This window comes from Aplysia californica, unplaced genomic scaffold, assembly GCF_000002075.1.
Source record: "Aplysia californica isolate F4 #8 unplaced genomic scaffold, AplCal3.0 scaffold00094, whole genome shotgun sequence".
Lineage (NCBI taxonomy): Eukaryota > Metazoa > Mollusca > Gastropoda > Aplysiida > Aplysiidae > Aplysia > Aplysia californica.
Window position 1 is genome coordinate 1,372,764 of NW_004797364.1, and position 16,837 is coordinate 1,389,600.

General features: G+C 40.8%; 2 protein-coding genes across 8 annotated transcripts in view; both read left to right on the plus strand.

Annotated features, from left to right (window-relative positions):
• LOC101863573 (multidrug resistance-associated protein 1) overlaps positions 1-7,538 on the plus strand; it is a 57,945-nt gene extending 50,407 nt beyond the window's left edge. For 6 of the 7 annotated variants that reach the window (XM_005095047.3, XM_005095048.3, XM_035968884.1 and 3 more), the window contains 6 exons: positions 462-563; positions 1,153-1,299; positions 2,148-2,306; positions 3,990-4,156; positions 5,076-5,270; positions 6,845-7,538. In XM_005095047.3, the coding sequence (XP_005095104.1) occupies positions 462-563; positions 1,153-1,299; positions 2,148-2,306; positions 3,990-4,156; positions 5,076-5,270; positions 6,845-6,956 (882 nt within the window). In that variant the 3' untranslated portion in view covers positions 6,957-7,538. Of the gene's footprint in view, positions 1-461; positions 564-1,152; positions 1,300-2,147; positions 2,307-3,989; positions 4,157-5,075; positions 5,271-6,844 lie in introns of those variants that run through there. The other variant, XR_001184726.2, reaches the window with a different exon arrangement.
• A 775-nt stretch (positions 7,539-8,313) lies between these two features.
• Positions 8,314-9,865, plus strand: LOC118477432. The gene is made up of 2 exons (XM_035968892.1): positions 8,314-9,263; positions 9,844-9,865. The coding sequence occupies exons 1-2, from the start codon at positions 8,314-8,316 to the stop codon at positions 9,863-9,865; spliced, it is 972 nt and encodes a 323-aa protein (XP_035824785.1).
• Positions 9,866-16,837: the final 6,972 nt, after the last annotated feature.

A 16,837-nucleotide genomic window follows, 5' to 3' on the forward strand; every position in this document is an offset into this window, starting at 1 on the left:
CACTAAATCACCAATCATGACAATGTCTTTGTTCTCGTTTTCTCACTAAATCGCCAATCATGACAATGTCTTTGTTCTCGTTTTCTCACTAAATCACCAATCATGACAATGTCTTTGTTCTCGTTTTCTCACTAAATCGCCAATCATGACAATGTCTTTGTTCTCGTTTTCTCACTAAATCACCAATCATGACAATGTCTTTGTTCTCGTTTTCTCACTAAATCACCAATCATGATATTTAATAGTGTCTCTTTTCTCGTTCTCTCACTAGATCGCCAATCATAATAGTGTTTTTATTCTTGTTTTCTCACTAGATCACCAATCAGATGTTTTGTTTGTTAGGTCACAGATCACAGATCACATGTTTTGTTTGTTTCTGTCTTCTCACTAGATCACCAATCAGATGTTTTGTTTGTTAGATCACAGATCACATGTTTTGTTTGTTTCTGTCTTCTCACTAGATCACTGATCAGATGCAGCTTCAGGTTCGAATTGCGAGCATGCTGGAGATGGATATCGTGTCTCTTGAAAGAACCCTGCAGTACAGTAACCTTCCGTCAGAGGTATAGTCAAAATTGTCCAAGAGGGCCTCCCATTGTCAAGGAGAAAAGTAGTTGTAGAGGACAGGTGGGCGTCGTGGGAAGTGGCCGTTTTGTACAGAACGTTGTCTTGAACAGGTGACCATTAGAGTAGATTTGTTTGTGTGTGCACCAGAGTGAAGAAATCTCCGCCAGTTTACTCTATATCTGTAAGAATGGGGTAATACCAGTTAGCGGTTTATCATGGTATTCCCTCAAAGAATAAAAGATTATATAGTGTTACAGCATCCAAAATGCAGCCTTCTGGCTTTCCTCTGTAGTTTATTTCTACCTATTCTGAGAACCCATTTGCTGCTGCTCAATGGACAGAGGAAGACAAGAAGACATAATGAACCTTGCATTCAGATTCACACAGTGGAAGCTTGATTTAACTTAAGCTGTATAGTAAAGTGTTGTTTTGGACTTGAAGGAATTTTGCTTTCTTTTTTCCTTTGTACTAGAGTTAAGACATTTTTTATTTCTCATTTTGTTGGAAATTTTTTTTTTTTCCTCTGAATATGTTTTTGGGATTTTTTTTTCCTCCTGTGAAATAATTTTTGTCCTCTGCCCGCAGGCTTCAAAGTACCAGATGAAGTCCGACTGTTCTCGCTCATGGCCTGAGTCGGGCAACATTGAGTTCCAAAAGGTCAGCCTCCGTTATCGGCCCGGCCTCGACCCTGTGCTCAAAGAACTGACTTTCAGCATCCAAGATGGAGAAAAGGTCAGGAGAGAGACAGTGAAGCATACGTATGCACTTGTCACAGATATTTTTGGTTATTTATAAAAAGAGTTTTATCACCACTATAGGCTACTGTCAAGGTTACTCATCATACAATTACGGCCGAAATTGTCCAAGAAGGGCACCCGTTATCAGGAAAAAAGTAGTCGTCTAAGACAAGTGAATGTCTGAGACACTGTAATTATGATATATAGAAAATACAAATAGTAAGTAGTCGTACGCATGGATGATAGACTTGGACTGTTGGTTGTTTAAGCAGGTCCGAGCATATGTTTTCTGTCTGGAATGACCAACAACTGTCTTGTGCAGCCTCAAGTGTGATTGAAGTGCTATTTTAAATTCACACATTTACATCACCATGTATTTTATCACATGTACTGGGGGATCCTTTCGTAAAGACAATTGGAGGAACAAGAATTTGCCTTCTAAGAGAGGGCCATTGGTTTCCATTCTTTTTCTCTTAAATTTTTTCTTTAATGTAGATGTTTTAACCCTGCTGTCAGGACTAGCCTGAGCAGAGAGGGGTATAACATTCCTGCAAAAAGAGCAAGATACTGTAAAACAAATTCTTGCCACTAGCAAATCAACCCGGGGTCTCTTGCATGTGACAGCAAAGCACCTAACCACTACACCACAGACACCCATGTTTTCACTGTTATAACTGACAGATCTATACAGGAACAAGGGGACTGGCTATAAGGAACTTTCTGTAATAGCTAAAGAATTGCAACTCATCAAATCTTGAAGAATAGGTAACATACTTTTTGTTAAGGATAAGGAACACACTGGCTTGGTCAAAAAGTTAGGAAAAGTATCTGTGGTGTCCCCAGATTGGGATTGTGGGCAGGACAGGAGCAGGTAAATCCTCCCTTCTCATAGCATTGTTCCGCCTGATAGAGCCCAGCGCAGGAACCGTGTTCATCGACGGCGTCGACACGACCAAGGTCAGCCTTTCTGACCTGCGGCGACACCTCACTATTTTACCTCAGGTAAGTATGCAGACATTCCATTCCATCTTAGATATATCAATATCAAAGTTATCTTGATTTGCTTTAGCTTTAAAATCACTTTCTCCAGATATTTTTTTCTTAATTGTTTTTTGGCAACATTATCATCTTTGTCACTGCCTTTCTCATCACTCTGCATCCACCTTTCCCTATCCTGGGCTTACCTCTTGATATTAATCTATGGAGCATGTTATAGAGCATGGATATGTGCATTATAAATGCAATAATTTTATTATTATTATTATTATTATAGTTATTATCCTCATCACCATCAATATTATGATCAGTAGTGTTTGACTTATTATGAAAATAAATCTTTAAATGAATATTGATTCTCTTCACCCTAGCTCCTCGTCTGACTTGATTAACAAATTTAAGTTTTGAGCTGGTCAACCTGAGGGAGCAGCCCAGAGCACAATCCTTTCCTCATGATAAGTCATCCTTTCATGTGGATACAAGCCCATAAGCCCATTACCAATGAATAATGATTCCCTCTTCACCCAATGTGTTAACTGAAGTTACTCAAATTCGAACACCGTAATATCATCCTCTCCTCCCCCTTCCCTCAACTATGATTCCCCTCATTACCTTACTGTGTCTACTGAACTTACTCTCACTACAACACCGTAACATCCCTTGCCGTCTGTGAGTGGTTAGCATGTGCCTGGATACAGCTTGCTCCTTCTGTCCTATCAAATACCTGTCGTCGTTATCGCTCCTAATGTGAATGAGTTTTTACACTTGTAACACTTCTAAAAGCAGCAAATCCTAGTTGTAATCTCATTAGCAAAGGTAAAAAGATTAAACAAGTTCAACGGTTTAAATATCTAGGATATATAATAACTTTTGATACCAAATGTTCCCCAGAAATAAAACGGAGAATTACAATGGCTAAGGCTAGTTTCAATAGAATAAGCGCAATCCTGGAAAATAGAAACGTCTCAATGACCACCAAAATGAAAGCTCTGATATGCTGTGTATGGTCAACCCTTCTATATTGGCTGTGAATGCTGGACAATCACCAAAGACAGTGAAAATAAAATAGAAGCAACAGAAATGTGGTTTCTTAGGAGACTGCTAAGAGTATTGTGGAAGGAAAAGACATCATATGAGGTAGTGCCTGATGAAGCCCACATGGGATGCTCAATGTTAAAAACAATCAGGAAAAGACAAATGCAGTTTTTGGGACACCTGAATAGACATAAGGGTCTTGAACATCTAGCTCTCACTGGCAAAATTGAAGGCAAAGGAGGCAGGGGTAGGCCCAGAGCAACCTACTTAGGGAACCTAAACAAATGGGTAACTGGGAAAGATCAGGGAAACACAGCTTTTTTGAGAGCATCCGAGCAAAGGAATGAATGGAAAACCATGTTCATCGATGTCTGTCGCAGATCTGGCACTGGACGATGATGACAAATACTTCTAATTATCATCACTTTCGTGCCCTTATAGTGCTCTAACAGCACTAAAACTAAACTTCCCCCCCCCCCCCCCCCCCTCCCCAGAAACCTCCACTATGTGTCTACTGAACTTACTCATCCTCTAACACGTTGACAGCACTCTCAAATGACCTTATGCAGTTGCGAGCGATGTAAAACTCTTACCCCAAAAAACACAAAACACCTTGAAATTTTCTCTCTCCCCCCCCCCCCCCCCCCCCCCAAGGACCCAGTGTTGTTCAGCGGGACCTTGTGGATGAACCTTGACCCCCTGGGCTGGTTCCCCAACACGGCGGCGGAGCAAGCATTAAGGAACAGCCATTTCTGCAACAAGAACAGCGGCATGTCATGTGACCTCCAGTTTGCCGTGGAGGAAGGCGGGGAGAATCTCAGGTCGGTGACGACAAGTAGAGCAATGCTTGAGTTTGCTTAACCCCTTTGGCGCTACATTCATTGTAACCATTCATGTGCCAGGGCTCACCTAAATTGTGTGGATGGGGTGTGTAAAAACACAACCTTTGAAAAACGACAATTTGATTTGACGGGGAGAAAGGAGATTTGACAAACTTTTAACTATCATCACTTACAAGTTGGTATTGCTTACATTTTAATCATTTGATTTTAGCAGTACTAAAAAAACAGTAAGACACACCCCTACATCTTCCTTGATTTCAAACATAATGATGATTTCTCTCATTTGGAGCATATCAAGGAGGTCAAGATCTGAAAGGAGAGATGTAGTACTTGAGCAGTCTACTTTCTCTATTTCAATCTTTTTTATGGGTACTGCTTTAAGATAATCTGTCAAGAGGCTAAAAGGCAATAGAGATAGCAATGCAGAAGAAAATTAAACAGGAAAATCACTGACAATAGCTGAAGCATTGGGGACAAAGTATCATGAATTATCTCAATTTGATCGCTAGAACTCTAAGAATATCCTGTTGCCAGAGAATAAAGAGTGAAGAAGTATAAAGAATAATAAGGCAAGAAAGGAAGTGCAAGACCTAACAGAAGATGGGTATAGGACCTTTTTATCTTCAAGGATTGCTCAAAATTTTGTGTAGCATGTTTTTATTTACTATAGTATCACCGATTGTAATTACGGTGGTAAATAACATACCTTCAGACAAGAGAAGTGTTTGACCTAATTTGGGAGGTATATGGTTATAGTTATATTTATTATAGCGTAACCAGTTGTAAGTACAGTTGTGAATAACATAATTTCAGACGAAAGGAGCGTTTATTCTAATTTGGGAGATACACTGCTTGTGTCTGACAGCGACGATATATAAGATATTTTCTGTGCCCCCAGTGTTGGACAGCGTCAATTGGTATGCCTGGCCCGAGCCCTGTTGAGACAGCCAAAGATTCTGGTCCTTGATGAGGCAACAGCAGCTGTTGACATGGAAACAGATGAGCTCATCCAGAAGACTATAAGGGAAGAGTTCAAATCCTGCACTGTGCTCACCATTGCTCACAGGCTTCATACTATTCTTGACTACGACAAGTAAGAAGTTTTTGCATTACAGTAAAACTTCAGTATAAAGTACAAGACTTTAAAATGTACTATCATCAGATGGATTGTTCTTTTTCTGAAACCCCAAGTCCCATTTCATATTTTGACTCTTTTTGGCTAATACAGACCTTGACTATGATGTTCAAAATCATTATAATGTGGTTTCCTTGTATCTAATAATAATCAGTAATGAGGAAGTACCAGTGTGCTGATATGACATGAGCAAATACATGATTAACAATTAATCCTGTTCATTTGTTTTTATTTTTTTATTTAGAGATGCTTTCATTTCCATTATGTAGCTGCTGTCTGTCTCACCTAATCTTTAGACAAAAAACGTAGTGTGCAATGCTTTTCAAATTTAGCATAAATGTATAGACTTCAATGACTTTTTTCATTATTGTTAATGATACATGTTCCTTCTCAGAAATGAGAATGTTTATGGTATGTTCTGTCGTGATTGACAAAATAATTGTGGGGGAAAATGTGCATGTTTAGCTTTTCCTTGTGCTGGGTTTAGAGTGTCAAGTGTTATACACTGTCACAGAAACATCAGGTTTTCACTGAGAAATTTAGGTGCACTGCATAGAAAAATGATTTTTTTTTTCATATTGACTCCTTGGGGACTTTTATTACACTGACTCACAATGAGTTGAGTGAGTATATTCTGAGATTCACACATAATCACAACAAGAGGACAGTTCTCAAACAAATGTAGACAAGAGCAAACAAGTGGAGAGAAAAGAGACACAACAAGTGGTTGAGTTTGAGTAAAGAGAAGCACATAGACGCAAGAACAGTTATTTGGTGCAAGGAAGAAGCAAGACAGACAGAAACAACAGAGGGGGGAGAAAAGGTAGACATACCAGTGGCACCCTCCAACTGCCCCCTACAAGTAATTACTAGAAGACTTAGTCTACAGGGAGATAAAAGATGGAAGAATGAGGGAAAAGTTCCACCTGTACTCAAGTACAAAAATAACTGCAAGAAGAACATGACTTCATTCAAGATCAGCTTCTGTATCTGTGAACAGATGGCAGAAAATTGTAGTCAGTGGATGAAGGAATTCAAGACCTGTCACAAGATGAGAAAGAAAGATAGTGGTGAAGTTTTTACATGCAATATCTGAAGCGAAGCAAGATGACTCAGCTGAAAGCCGAACATTAACTCTTCCCTGCTCTCGCTAAAACAGACTTGTTCTGTCTGGCATTGTCCTAAGTTGCCAAAACAGGATCATCATAACACATGAAAGTGTGTACCAGTACAGCACAAACACAAGCATGTCATTATGGATCAGTGCCCACTTAGGCTGAAGGGGAACCTCTACATTGTTTCATATTGGGTTTTTTCTGAATATGATCCTAATGCTCTCATGTTGAGGGTGGTTGGAGGGTTCCACTGGTACATTCAACTTCTTTTTTTCTTATTTTACTCATTGTTGTTTATGTCTATCAATATTGCTCTTTCCCAGCACTAAATTACCATTATTGTGTCAGTGAGCTTCTTTTTTCTCAAACAAAGTTCTTATGTTGCCTCTTCTAACCAGTTTCTCCCTGCATCCTCAGAGTCATGGTTCTGGACCGGGGTCAGCTGGTGGAGTTTGACACCCCAGCCAGCCTGCTCGCCGACACACAGTCCCAGTTTTATCAGATGGCCAAAGAATCACGAATTGTGTGATCAGAGACTGGACTTTTTTCCGACAGATCATTCAACTGGATAGACAAAATTTTTGAAAATGTGTGCTTGCTTTCCTTATATTGACATAAAAGTTAAAAACCATCAGATTTGTTGTGTGGTTATTGGTTTTCTGTGAATGAACAGAATCTAGTGCTTATTTTCGGTATTTGCATTACTGTTGAAAAATGTCACTTTTATTGTACAGCAGTTTATTTTTGCTTATTTGGTGCCATTGTGGCGAAAATATTTTATTGAGTTTCACTGTCTTTGCACTGCTATGTAGTTTGTATCCATCATGAATCAAGTAGGCCCCGACAAGCGATCTGGGTGGAAGTTGCCAGCCTCCTAAATTAACTGAAATTATTAATGGAGGCGTAAAGCATTTGCAGTTTTGATTTGAATGATGATTTTTATGCTTAATGTTTGGACTTACTGGATTCATTTCTTTGAGTTACTTTTTTTATTCGTACATCATGTATCCCACAGTATGTGATATCATTTTATTTTTTTAGATCCTGTTACATATACTCATGTACATGTTGTGGTTATCTGTTGATACAATTTTTGTTGTTATTATCTGTTGATACAATTGTTGTTGTTACCTGTTGACTCAGAAGCAGTGACACCCCCAGTGGGTCGGGGGGATATAAATAGACCCACTGCACCGCCAGCAGGTGCAACCCCTTCACTGGCGATTTGTCGCCCATGGACATCTACGCTCAGGTGCACATGGGCGACACTTGCTTTGGTGTATCGTCTGTCTTCTATCGTCTTTCTTCCTTCTTCTTTCGTCCTTCCCCGAGCTGACCGGGGAATAAAATAAAAATAGTTGGCTGTCCCATCAACAGGGGGTGTAACCCCCCCCCCCGCTGGTGGGATGCCACTCGTACGTCACTAGCTCTCTGACGTAGGGGTGGCATCTTTTGTCCGCTCTTGCTATGTCTTCTATCCATCTATCTTTCTTTCCATTCTGTCGACCGAAGGTCCGGTCCAGCAAAGAATAGACACCAAACCCCCGCAACGCGAGGCACCCCGTTGACCGTGGGGTGCGACCCGTACGACCGGAGAAGGGGACCCTGGTGGCTGAGGTGTGGCTTTCCTCACCAACACGGCACTTTGGCCCTGGATTCGGTCTAGACGGGCGGGTGCAGTGGCCTACTGCACTCAATCGGTTGCGACCGGTACATAGAACCGGTTTTGGCCAATCTTGGTTAGAAGGCAAGATTTCTTGCCGTCTGATTGGGAGTATACCTCCAGGGTAGCCCTGACACCAGCTATGGACTTCCGAGCGGTGTCCCCTTGTTGGACTCGGTGGCGGGTGGGGAGCCCTGGAGATGAAATAAAAGACAAAATACACATGGATTCAACCAAAAACATTTCTCCCACCCCAATTCCCAACAAGTCCCAGACAGGAGAAGCAGGTGCAACTCCTGGCCTGGGCAAAAGAAAGAAGGGCCTTTCGGGCGAAGATGCTGACAATGTCAGCATCTGGGACATACCCAAGAGAACATCGTTGGGGTGGTCACCATTTTTGGTGATCTCCCCAAAAGATGAAAAACAAGACACAAATCTGACTACATTAAGCGTCTTCAAAATTCACAAATCACTCAAACATTTCGGTATTTACAAGCCAAAATATATAAAAAATCTAGGATCCACGGACCTCCTGATACAAGTCAGTTCCAGCATTGAATCAGGCAAACTGTTGGCCTGCACCTCGTTTGGTGGCATCCCTGTATGTGTTCAGCCTCACAGGAGTCTGAACACATCCAAGGGTGTCATCAAAAGCCGAGAGCTCTACGGCTGTACCGAAGAAGAAATGGTTCAGGAGGTCGATGGAATTGTCCATGCTCGTCGTATCAAAATACGGCGGGATGGCAAGGAAATCTGTACCAACACGTGGATCCTTACCTTCAACACACCCACACCACCAACAAAATTAGACATCGCATACTTAGAACTCGAAGTTAGACCATATATACCGAAACCGATGCGCTGTTTCAACTGTCAGCGCTTCGGACACACACAGCTACGCTGTCGTCGTGGCGCAGCGTGTCCTCGCTACGGCAAGGAGGGACACTCTGGGGAGACCTGCTCTGCAGATCCCTGGTGCCCAAATTGTCGACAGGGGGGTCACTCTGCATCTTCGACGGAGTGTCCGAGGTCGTGTCAGGAGAAAGCCATCCTCACACATAGGGCCCAGTACGGCGGAACGTTCGCTCAAGCAAGAGCAACGCTATACCCAAAAGGATCGACGCCAAAGAATACAACAAAAACATATTCAGAAGTCCTGAAGACTGTCCCAGGGTCAGTAAACCCAACCCGAAAGGTCCTTCAGACAAATAGAAAGCAGAACACCTGCAAAAATCAACACTCCAGTCTGGAGACGGAGGAGGACATGGAGTCCCCTTCCTCCACTCCTATCTCTCCCTCTCTCCATACGCCATCTCCCCACACCCCCTCTTCATCACCGCCCTCTCAGCCATCTTCTTCATCCTCATCCCCTTCATCATCCTCACCCTCATCATTCTCATCATCACCCCCATCATCTTCACCCACAACATCCTCCCCATCATCATCCTCACACAAATCACCACATCCTACACCCTCATTGCTTCAACCTCCATCCCATCATCCTTCATCCAATAAAGCCCCTCCACCCACTCCCCGCACCCGCTCCCCCCCCTGTACCCGCATTCAGGACTCCGGTCCTCCTCCCCCTCCACACTCTCCCTCAAAAAAGGCTGCGGTCCACCGTGACCGCAGCAAAACAAAACAAAGACAAAGGTCACCAACGACCCAAAAAAAATGTATCGAACCCGTGCCTTCAAAATAATTTAAAATGGCAGTTCTTCAGTGGAACATTCGCGGTTTGCGTGCAAACCAGGCAGAACTCTCTTATCTTTTGACCTCACACACCCCAAATGTAATCTGTCTACAAGAAACAAAATTACAAACACCCACATTCACATTAAAAAACTATCAAACTTACAACCAAATATACACCGACAACCAAATCGCCTCTGGGGGCAACTCCATTTTAATAAATAACCAAACACTACACAGACAAATACAACTAAACACAACACTTCAAGCAGTTGCGGTCAGGGTCACCCTACACCGTCCTATAACTATCTGTTCAATATACATCCCCCCAAATTATCCTCTATCTTTAAGAGAACTAATAAACCTCAGAGAACAGCTCCCACAACCCTTCATCATGTTGGGAGATTTTAATGCCCATAGCCCTCTTTGGGGAAATGAACCAACTGATACTAAAGGTAAAATCATAGAAGATTTCTTAATAAAAACCAGTACTAGTATTTTTAACGACAATTCCCCAACATTTCAAAATTCAAATAACCTAAACGTTTCATCCATAGATTTAACCCTTTGTGATCCTGACCTAATTCCAGACTTTCAGTGGTCGGTCCTGGACGACCCACACGGATCGGACCACTTCCCCATCACCCTAATTCCAGACATTCCACACCGAACTCCTATCCCAGACCGTTTCAATCTTAAAAGAGCGGACTGGGATGGGTTTCACGTGGAATGTCTGGAGAAACTCAATCCATCTCAAACACAAACACAAACGTTTGAACGATTTCATGAAACCCTTCTCGAGATCGTTCAAAAACACATACCAAAATTATCCACCAAACCCCGAAGAAATAAATGTTGGTTCACTGAAGACTGCCAAAAAGCTGTTGCGGCCAAAAAATCAGCTCTCAGGAAGTTCGTCAACTCTAAAACTAACGAAGACCTCATTAATTTCAAAATTGCGCGAGCCCAAGCACGCAGAAAAATCAGAACAGCCAAGAAAACATCTTTTCGAAATTATGTCTCAAAAATCAACAACAACACACCAATGCACAAAGTCTGTAAGATGATAAAGAAATTAAAAGGTACTAAAAAAGACACAATCAAACACATCCTGAAACCGAATAACTCCTTCGTAGAAACCGAAAAAACAGTTGCTGACTGTATAGCATCAACTCTCTCCGGAAATTCCTCTACCCACAATTACAACCCTGAATTCCAAAAAGTAAAAATGTCTTCTGAAAAGACAACTGTTGATTTTACCTCTTCAAATGAAGAACACTATAATTGCAGCTTTTCTCTTAACGAATTAAAATGTAATATTGCAGAACTATCAAACACAGCTCCAGGCCCTGATCAAATGCACAACGAAATCATCAAACGTCTTCCAGACGAAACACTCCTATTACTCCTTGATATTTACAATGAACTCTGGCATTCTCAACAATTTCCGAACAGTTGGCGTCTTGCCACTGTTATACCAATCCCAAAACCAGGAAAAGATCACTCTAACCCTTCAAACTACCGTCCCATAGCCCTTACAAACTGTTTCTGTAAACTTATGGAAAAACTTATTAACAAACGTCTAATGTGGTTTCTCGAAACCTCAAACTCCTTATCCAATTTTCAATGCGGTTTTCGCAAAAATCGCTCTACTATTGACCATCTCGTCCGACTTGAAACTTTCATTCGGGAAGCTTTCATTCGAAAAGAGCACCTTGTGGCTATTTTTTTCGACTTAGAAAAAGCATTCGACACCACATGGAAACATGGTATTCTGAAAGACCTGCATGACTTGGGCTTACGCGGAAATCTTCCAGAATTTATACGAAACTTTTTGAAAGATCGATCATTTCAAGTAAAAGTAGGTTCAACATTATCAAATTTACACACCCAAGAAGAAGGCGTCCCCAGGGAAGCATCTTATCGCCCATTCTTTTCGAAATCAAAATAAATTCCATCACAAAAACCCTTCAAAACAATATTGACTGCTCACTTTATGTTGACGACTTCCTGATTTGCTATAAATCCAAATCCAAAATAGATCACATTGAACGCCAGCTTCAGCTTCAACTCCATAAACTGGAAACTTGGGCAAACGGGCACGGGTTCAAATTTTCCACAGTAAAAACAAACTGTGTGCATTTTTGTCTGTCGCACAAGTGTGTGCGACAACCAGACTTATATTTGTTTGGAGAGAAAATTCCTGTTAAAAAACAAGCTCATTTCCTGGGCGTAATCTTCGACAATAAACTTTCTTTCCTACCACACTTGAAAGACCTAAAGACGAGGTGCCAGAGTGCTCTCAACGCCTTAAAAGTATTATCCAATCCTGAATGGGGAGGAGATACTGAAATACTCCTTCAACTTTACCGTTCTCTTGTCCGTTCCAAGCTGGACTATGCCAGTCCTGTTTACGGATCAGCCAGAAAGTCTTACCTTAAAATTTTAGACCCTGTTCAGAACCAAGGCCTTCGCCTTGCCCTGGGCGCTTTCCGTACTTCACCTGTAGAAAGTTTACAGGCAGAATCACATGAACCATCTTTGGAACTTAGAAGGAAAAAACTCTCTTTGCAGTACGCTTTGAAACTTAGCTCAGTACCCCAAAACCCAGCCCACAAATTATGTTTCTTTGGCCTTCCCGAAGACCTAAAAACTATATCCTCCTTAAGAAATAAAGTAAGCCCTTTCGGAATAAGAATCCAGAACGATCTCAAAGACATTGATTTTTCTGAAGACATAATCGAGCCCTTTGCCATGTCCAGCATACCTCCATGGCATTTAACCAAACCAAACATAGATACTAGTCTTGAAAAACACAACAAAAAGTCTACAGACAAAACTACATACTTAAACTCATACAAACAGCTAATAAATAGATACCCTGAAGCAGAGAAACTCTTTACAGACGGATCCAAAAATGACTCCGCAGTAGGAGCTGCTGCCCTTGCATCGCCACACAGCTTAAGCTTAAGGAAACTCCATCCAGAAGCCTCAGTCTACACTGCTGAGGCTACAGCTCTTGAAATGGCCCTAAATATTATAGATCAATCAACCAAGTCTACCTTCCTAATCCTTTCAGACTCTCTCTCTTGTCTGAAATCTTTAGAGCGCTCTGACACCTCCGACAACAGAATTTTGAAACTTATCATTAAACTGCATTTTCTACATCAGTCTGGAAAAACTATTACAATAGCTTGGCTTCCAAGCCATGTAGGCATTGATGGCAACGAAGCCGTTGACCAATTTGCCAAAGAATCTCTAAAACTACCTGAAAACAAAAATAGTAAAATCCCTTTCTCTGACATGAAACCGAAAGTAAAAGAACACATCACATCCTCCTGGTCCCAAAGTTGGAATCAACAAATACACAACAAACTCCATTACATTCAACCGAAACTTACGCCCAGGAAACCATTTTCTCTACCACGAAGGGAAAAAGTAATTTTTACCCGACTAAAAATAGGACACACGCACGTCACGCACAAGCATTTGCTCGAAGGAGAGGAAGCTCCTTTTTGCGTGGCGTGCAACACAGATTTCACAGTTCGGCACATCCTAATGGAATGTGTCGACTTTAATTATGTCCGTGATAAATATTTTAAATGTAAAGATATTAAGACCCTTTTTAACATCATAGAACCTAGAAGAATTTTAAGTTTTATAAAAGAAATTGAACTGTTTAATAAAATGTGAAAATATATAGTTGTCGTTGTCGGTGTATATATACATACACTGAGATTTGTATTGTATATACAAATGTAAATAAACCTTTTCCATATTTACACAAAAAATTTTTTTATAAATGTTTGTTCGTCTTTTTAGCATAATAGAAATAGTGTGATCGTTTGCGGTTGCGAGCTCCGAAAGACTCTTATTAAAAACACGTCTGATTTTGTAGCGGTGAAACCTGATGGCGCTTAAATGACCAAAATTGTGTCGATAGTGCCGTAAAACATCTACCCAATCAATCAGAAGCAGTGAGTCATTTAAAGTGTGCCTAATTCTATTATATTCTCTGTATTTGAATGTATAACAAGTAATATTGGCCGAAGTTGACTGCAACACCCACCAAAATTAGCTGCAAAAGCACGGAAGTATCACTGTGAATAAACATTCATAGAACAGCAATACAAATTCTGTCCTGTGCAAACTATATGTTCTAAGATGAAGTGGCATGGCCCTTCTACTGATAAAGCTTTCAGAAGGTTATGAGTTTGAACCTTGTCAGGGGCCCGACGTTGTATCCTTGGGAAAGGTGGTTTACATGAATTTCCCTCACTTCATCCAGTTGGGAATGTGTACCCAGCTAATGAAAGATCTTGTCGGTTGTTAGTGTTTAAGTGCTTAATCAGCAGCTTGCACTGTTCGCTTCCTGGGAAGCCAAGAATGTTTCTAAATGATCTCAGGTCTGCTTGGGTAGTAATATTGATTGTATCGTGCGAACAGCTTGCTATTGAGTTGGGATATGTGCTAAACAAATGCTGTTTATTATCATTATTTATTATTGTCACATTTTTGGTTTAAGAAATGTTACTCTTACTGGTAGGTTGATATAGTATGAGGTGTAAAAAAGTTTGTTCGGTTAGACGAATCGCTCTACCTGAGAGTGAGAAAAGAAACAATGCGTCCTTAACAACATGAGAAATGGTACAGTGTACCTATGAAATGCACGTATTAAGCTGTTTGTACAGAGAGTGACCTTCTTCTTTGGCTTTGCATCGATATTAATGATGAATGACTGATTGTGATTCGAGCCAGGCAAGAATGTTTATAAGCCACAAGGCCTGCTTTAAACATTCAAAATCTGACATATCTTGTATTTCAAAAGAGAGAAGCAAAGATGATTCTGGAGGCTGGATCATGCTTCTATTTGAGAATTGGAACTAAACACCCTCACGAAGGTCATGTGGCAACATTTTCATCCGTGTTAAACTCTTTAAAGCACATTGACGGTGGAGGGCACCTTTTAAGGGAGTGGTGTATCTTGTGTACTCTATTACTAGTTGCTTCAATTCAATGGGGTATTTTGTTTTTTGGTCCCATATTGGTTTATTTTTGTTGTTTTTGTTTTAGCGTGAGGGGGGGGGAGTCTTTTCTCTCTCCTTTTTTTGGGGGGTGGGGGGAGGGGAATTTTTTCTTTTACAATACTATTATGTAGATTGACTTGTGACTGATTTGGTTCTTCTCCTGACGTGGCAGGATTTGTTGGGATCTGGTTTAGTTACTTTTTTACTTTTACTCTTTCATCCTCTGTTGCTGTTAAGCGCCGAGGGGAGATGCAGTTTTCTATGGTAGGACAGCTGCTCAGTTCTTTCAGTTGTGATATTATGTTATCTCAGGGTTTCCTTGATTCCCTCAATCCACCTTTTGCGTGGCCTTTTTTAATAAGACGAGCATACCAATTTTATGAGTGTAAAGTGAATACTTTTTTAGTTAATGAAAGGTGCCATGTCATTCATTCTCTGGAAATGTTTTTACGGGTAAGTGAATATGTGAAACATTTAGTTTAGTTGTTTTTTTATCACTATGAGCCAATGAAGAATAGTTACCTACACTGTTCTAGTCAGTTTTTTTATTTATTATAGTGTCTTGCCTTTTTTTAAAGTTTTCCTGTGAAGTTAAGTCCTGAATAGAAATGTAGTAGCCCTTCTAAATTGTGAATGACTGCTATTGTTCATCATTATAAATCAATCCACCGAATGGTCATCGCAGTCATGATCACTCAAATGCAGTTCAGTTTTATGATCACCATGTTTTATTTGTCATAGGTCATAAAATTCCTTGAATTTCTTATAATGATTGCATGAAGAAAATACCAACAGTTGACTCGCCCTACTGTAGGAGCTCAGAGTCGTATAAAAACAGGAAGTTTCTTTTCCTGGAACAAAAGTGTCTGATATGTTTGATGATTATTGCACACGGGCAGTCAAGGAAACAATAGTATGTGCAAGCAAGTGGGCTGACGAAGTTCCGGCAAAATAAATATTAAATCAGCACAACTTTTCTGACAATGTGCCCTGAAAAGACCAGTGTAATCTGTGTCAAGGGGCAAAGCTACGAACTGTACCTCCCGCGGAGCAGCAAGCTCGATGTTGCTCGAGCCCACAGAGCCTGGCAAGAAAAAGATGCTGTCAAGAAAATAAGCGTATCAGACACAACGTCGGTATGGACAATGGAAACTCGACGTGTACTGTTCTGTGTCGCGATACCAAGGCAAATGCCATGTGTTGCTGGATGAAGCTTCAAGTACACCGTCACTCTGTTCGTGAGACGGGCACTGAAGCAGGATACTGTTCTGTTTAGAATTAAACAAATGGTGATGTTTCTAGTGAGGTTTTTGCTTATTTGCAATGCAAACACTTTTAGACCTTTCTAACCCAGAGGGCCTCTGTAAAAATAAAAAATCATTCATTGTGTGAAGTAATAATAAATAATTGTCATCAAAACAAAAATTTCCAAATTTCCTGTTATCAAACGTCATGTATTTTTTCCTTGCCGGGGAAATGAATGTATCCATTGCGCAAAAGTTTCTGTTACAGGGCCATACACAAATGGAATGGGACATTATGCATCCAAAAATGGAGAAAAACCTCACCTGTAACACACAAACACACACACACACACACACACACACACACACACACACACACACATGCACACACCCACACACATGTAATAAAATACTGAAATCCCCCTGTTTTAAGCGAGATATCAAGTTGACTGAGATTCAAAGTCAATACTTGACGTATTTCAATGGATGCGGCACACAAAGGATGACCAAGTTTGGTTTGCATCGTTATTTTCCCCCAACTCGAAAAAAAGCCCCCAGGCTTGTTTATTTGTTTTCTCTTTACATTTATTGCAAACAGTCGGGTGTGATTGAGTGATCTGTGCCGTACCTGAAGGTTATCATTATTTTCTCATCAATAACCGAAGCTGTCAAGGATCCCCGACCAATGAAAACGTTATACATCCGTTCATTTTGACAGTGTGTACTATAATAACTCTCTCTCTCTCTCTTTCTCTCTCTCTGTATCTGTCTCCCTCTCCCCCCC